General features: G+C 49.9%; 1 protein-coding gene across 1 annotated transcript in view; it reads right to left on the bottom strand.

Moving 5' to 3' along the window:
- The window catches only part of FYCO1 (FYVE and coiled-coil domain containing 1), an 87,631-nt gene that overhangs the window by 67,092 nt on the left and 14,967 nt on the right, over nucleotides 1-5,572 (bottom strand). Inside the window, exons 3-4 of the mRNA XM_023529021.1 lie at nucleotides 4,650-4,756; nucleotides 2,986-3,111 (exon numbers count right to left, since the gene is read on the bottom strand). Coding sequence (XP_023384789.1) covers nucleotides 2,986-3,111; nucleotides 4,650-4,756 — 233 coding nt within the window. The remainder of the gene's footprint in view (nucleotides 1-2,985; nucleotides 3,112-4,649; nucleotides 4,757-5,572) is intronic.

The raw sequence follows: 5,572 nt of genomic DNA, 5'->3' as shown, positions 1-5,572 counted from the left end.
CAGCTGTGGACACACGGCCGCCAAGATGGATAGGATCAAGGAAAAAGCCAGAGAAGACACTTGAGACCAGTCTGCAAAGCAGGATTCACACTCCTGACGTTTCAGGCCCAGAAGCGCAGGATCAGTAGGCAGGATTCAAAACCTCTCCACTAACACGCACGCCTGTTTCGTCGGGGCTCTGGCCCCCACTGGGGCCAGGAAAGAAAGACCCACGCCCTCCTCAGCTTTCAGAGGTGGATATCCTACCTGCTGGGTGGGGGAGGGGGCAGCAATGGTCTGGCCGTGAGGATTGCAACCCTCCACAGCACTGACAAACCACCAGCGGCACTGGACTGGGACAGGAAGACACAGCGCAGCCTCAAGCACTGCACCTTAGCTGAGGTGTAAACATCCTGGTGCACGGGGCCTCCGAGCCCAGAGCGATGGCTGAATCAAGGAAATAATACCACAACATGAAGAAGTTTTCAAAAATAAAAAAGTGTGAAACCTCATGAACTTCAGGGGCTGTGGCACATCTTTCCCTTTGAGTTTTGCGGGTATGAGGCAAAATCAGGGTGCCTAGAAGTGAAGGCAGGTAGGTGGCAGACTGGCCTCTGGCTTTACCAAACTCACTGTGGCGGGTCTGTAGACACTCGATCGTGACGGATGCCCAAGGGTCAATCTTGACGATATCCCCGTGTCCAAATACTTTTTCCACTGATGAGTGAGGTGAGAACAAAGTGTTCAGTGGTGATAACTAGGGAACTCAGGTGGCCGAGGACAGCTGAGCTAGGCACTGTGAAGCGAAGTGTGTGAGTCACACAAACTCACCCATGCACAGGCCCCGTGAACTGCGTAAGAACCTCATGCGGCCACCCAGTCCCTAAGGTCCCAAGGGAGGGCTAGTCCTTCTTAGCTAAATGGCCATCGTAACAGCATTTAGAACATTACATTTTTTAATGGAAAACGTGTCTATATTTTTACTCGGGCCTATTAAGTAAATTCATTAACATATATGTAAAAGGAGCTATTTTAAGAGGTCTTTTTAAACATCGCTTGTGGAAGAGAACGCTAGTTCCTTTGTACTGCCCATGAAAGTACAGCACAACCTTTTTATTTTTTATTTTTTTGAGATCATGGGTCTGCTTTCATTACCTAATTCCTTAAATTTTTTAGCATGTAATCAGAACTCTCGTATGCACTATACCGGGAAGAGACACAACAGCAGCGAAGGACAGGAAATCCGCAAGGTACGCGAGAGCCGATTCTGCTTCAAGCCAGGCCGCTGTGCTGGGAGCCTGATGCCAAGCTGCACCCTGGTTCCGATGCCGCCCGCGGTGGTGAAGTGCACGCGGTCCGGGGTGAGGCCACTCTGAACCTTTGGAAGTGGCTGACTAGAGCCGTAGATGTTCAGCCCAAGTGGCTGCCTCACCCCAAAGGGACCGGAGGGGCCCAGCAATGCTTCCTACTCGGTAACTTTTACCTTCTGGGCTTGTTAGCCTGGATGGCACCTGATTGTTGACTGAAGTTAACCCAAGTAGCCAGCAGCCCATCTTGACTAGTGACATCCCGAGCCATTCCACTCAGTGGGGCCCCACGGAGCGGTCTTCAACGGGGATGAGATAACCAGACCCCCCGGGAAGCAGAGCCTATGCCGGCTGCCCAAAACCCAACGACGTCTGTGCGAGCGGGAAATGCTTTTGCTTCTAGAAGTCAGTTTCCCCGGCCTTGGAGTGTCTAAAGGTTTGACTACATTCTGAGAAAAGAAGAAACTAGCTAAAAAGTAGATGTGAGCATTTTCCAACCCTGGGCAATGACGAGTAAACTAAATTTACTTCCAGACTTCAGCTGTTCGAGGTCACGGGGTCGAAGGCTTCAGCTGCTCTGAAGAATGGAAGAAAGGCGTGCCGACGAGAACGCCTTCTAGGTTTGTGGAGAGGACGCGACGACAAGCACCCTCTCTGGGGCTACGACAGGTGAAAGCACTGCTCCACGTCACGATCCTGGCCGTTCCGGCAGGCGACATCTCACGAGACCTGCGTGTGCTACGTGGACACGAACGGACTCCACGCCAGGATCCGTCCTCATTGTCTCAGATGCCAGACGGTGCAGCCAGTGGGTGCTCAGCCCTCAGTGTCGGTTTAGTTGTCATTCTCTGTGAGAAGCAACCCACCCGGCTCCAGCTGGCATGGCCGGGAAGGAGTTACTCCCAGAGCACCTGACTCTGTGGCCTTTTGGGAGGCCAGCCCAGGATCACGTCTGCTGACTTAAAGTGATTCCAATCTTACTGACAAGATACTGAAAAGGAAGGTGAAATGTACGAACCCTTTAGGCCTCCTGCCCTAAATCTAGGGGGTTACTTGCTCCCTAATGTGCAAAGTTCTTTACTCTCAGATGGACTAGGCTTATGGGGGGGAGGGGGAAGGAAAGGAGGGAGGGAGGGAGAGAAAGAGAGAGACAGAGGAGAGGAGAGGGGGAGAGAATGAATAAATGAATGTGTGTTTGTTTTGTTCTGGAGATTTTTACAACAGCAAAGCCATGGCATTCTGCTCTCGAGGGGCTCAGAACTGAACGTGGGAAGCTGCTTAGCATACCGGCATTTTAAGAAATGACTCTCAAGATCCCACATCACTCTTTTCATTTCGAATGCAAGTTTTCTGGGCAAACTGTAAGGAAAACAGCTTGAAAAACTTGAAGAATCCTATCCCAATTTAACAAGGTGGAGTGCTGCACCCCTTCTGGGGGCACCATGAGCAGCCCACAGAGTGAACAGCCCACCCTGAAGGTAATGTGTGGGTTGTGGTCTAGTGACAGAGCCAGGGCTGAGCCATTCCTCGGCCTGGTTAACACGCTGAGCCTGCCCTGGGCACTGAGTATACCCACGCTGGATTACTTCACTTCTTTACCACTTGTGAACCCCACTCAGCTGTCCGCGGCAAAGGTCTCTGCAAGAGATGCTTAAAGCAGGCAAGAGGAGGGCTTGAGGCCCTTGGCCATTCTGCTCACCTCCGAAATAGACTTGACGAATCGGATCCCATCATTGGCTCCTTTGACCTTGGCCAGGCAGGCACAGAAGTAATCCCAGTAGTCCTTCTTGTTGCCCAAGAGGGTGGCCTTTTCCTTCTGATCGAACTGGGCAGGGAAAAGGACAGAGAGAAGAGGTCCAAACCCACTGCTGTTCATTCCACCATTTATATGATAAATAGTAACGACAGCTTCTTAGTTGCCTGGCACTGGGCAAGGCCCTTTATCGGCATTAGTTTTATTTAATAGCAAATGAAAGTGTTCTAATCCCCAATTTACAGATGAGGAAACTGGGGCTAGAAGAGGTTAAGTAACTACCTCAAGGTCAGACAGCTCTAAGATTCAGGAATAATAATAGCCCCCTCCCCCCAAAGATTTATCCCTTAAAGAGAGCTCTGTGCAGAGCTCAGCGGAAGACCACCAAAGTTGCTATCGACAACTCTGATGGATATATAACGACTTATGAGAAAGAAATACAAGTGAAAAGTTCCTGAGGGCGGCGTGAAGAGTGTTAACTATGTCTCAACCGAAGGACATGAGTTAGTGGCATTTGCTACCAGTTACTCAAGCGCCAATAATGTTTTAATATTCATACAATAAATTCAAATGTCAGCTATGTCATTTCAAATCCAAAACCAAAATGAACTGAAAGGGAAAAAAAAAAAGGTCCATAAATATTTTCACAGCGTGAAACAGAGAACCAGTTGCAAAGGCAGGCGAAGGGGGAGCCCCTCAGCACGCCCGGGGCGTTTCCTCCAGGAGGCTCCACCCTGTAGTCTATGGGGGGATGTGGTGTCGCAAACTATTGGTGTTCAAAACGCGTATCATGCTATAACATTTTGTAGCATTTTTTTCCTGATTATAGAAGATACGCATATACTGTTAGGCAACCTGGATAAAACAAAGAAACAATTATAACACCTAACATGACCACCCTGAGATGACTTCTGTGAACAGTCTGGTCCCTTGCCTTCCTGTGGTAGTATTTTGCCTGTGTTTTCCCACATCTGCAGAGCTCTCTAGATCTGTGCTTCTTGGACCAAGCAGACACAGCATCATGCTGTGGGCAGGTGAAAATAAAACTTCTTGATTTGGTAGGGGGGGAAATCGGGGGGGGGGGACCCAAGAATACGTTCCCAGCATGCTCCCAGGTGACACTGATGCTGCATCGTGGACCACACTTCGAGCAGCAAGGCTCTCAGCAAGGCTCTAAAACAGGGGCCTGCAGATGATCTTCCAGGGGTCCACATGCTCCTGGAAAGTGTGTGCCTGGTTGTACGCACACACGTGCATGTTCGCTTAAGGAGCGACTCCACAGTGCTCACCAGACTCTCAAAAGGGAATGGGACTGCCCTAAAGTTAAGATCCCTACTATACAGTGACCTTATGACCTGCCTCGAGATGACCTAAATCTCTACAGAATGTTCTGGATTCCCAAATCATCCTAAGGGGCAACATTCCGATTTCCCAGAGGATGGCACTTGGAGGTCCGAGCTCTCATTGGGGACTGCTCTGACCTTCAGTCTAACTGGGACAACTTAATGGCTCCACTAAGCTTTGGGGACCACATCCTGAATCCTGATGTGTCACCCCAAAGGGAAACGAGACAGCAGCGTGGAAATTGACACATTACAGGAGTCACTTACTTGAAGGAGATACTCGAGTTTGTAAGAAAACTTATGCAAGCTGGTGCTGTCATCTGTGATGGGTTCTCCTGCTTCCTTAAATTCTTTGCTTAGTTCTGTCACCGCATCTTTAAGACAACGAACAGGAAAGTGTAACCAAATGGACACCGACCGCAGAGAGAGAAGCAGAATAACTCCCGGAAGCACGAGGAGCATGTGGTTGACGGCGGCAAAGCACCTTGGGAACGCGAAGCGGTAGGTCAACACCTATGGGAGGTGACGCCAAGTCAGGGGCACTTTACCCCAGCCTGCTGGGCACATTTCTGGGTCATCCCTACAGGCCCGTCATGCAGGCCTCGGAATTTGCAAATATCTGGTCAACAAATATTGGCCGTGCGGATGACTCATTCAGCGATCGCCTAATCCTGACTTCCAGAAAGTGCACCCTTTATTCTGGCCACGGTTCTCATCCTGCACTTTCACCCTACTGCTGAGCACGGGGAAGGCCCGGCTTCAAGACGCCGCAGAACGTGCGAGCAGTAGTAATGGCAATCCCAAGAAGGACAGCGACAGCACCCGCCTCTGCTGACTGAGTGCCTTTGAGGGGCCAGGCCCTCGCATGTCTTCCTCATTTAATTCAGCACTGTGAGGCAAAGAGTGCTTTATTTCAACAATTCTAAGATGCAATTGATTTTAAGATGATTCCAACTTCAGAGCTGTTGAAATGTGGGGGGAAAAAATACAACTTAGAATTTTTACAGACGAGGAACTCACGGAGAGGTGAAAACACCTGGCCGAAGATCATGGGTGGTGAACGGCAGAGCTGGAACAAACATCTCGGTTTTCTCAAGGGCTCCTTACTCCAGAACCCACCTCTTAACCCCTAAGATAATTTACCTCCTTCTGCAGAAAAGGGGAAAATCACCTTTGGCCTTCACTCATAG

The sequence above is a fragment of the Pteropus vampyrus genome, unplaced genomic scaffold, assembly GCF_000151845.1.
Source record: "Pteropus vampyrus isolate Shadow unplaced genomic scaffold, Pvam_2.0 Scaffold35, whole genome shotgun sequence".
Classification (NCBI taxonomy): domain Eukaryota; kingdom Metazoa; phylum Chordata; class Mammalia; order Chiroptera; family Pteropodidae; genus Pteropus; species Pteropus vampyrus.
Note: the sequence above shows the minus strand (reverse complement) of the source record. Positions and strands in the feature narration are given on the sequence as shown.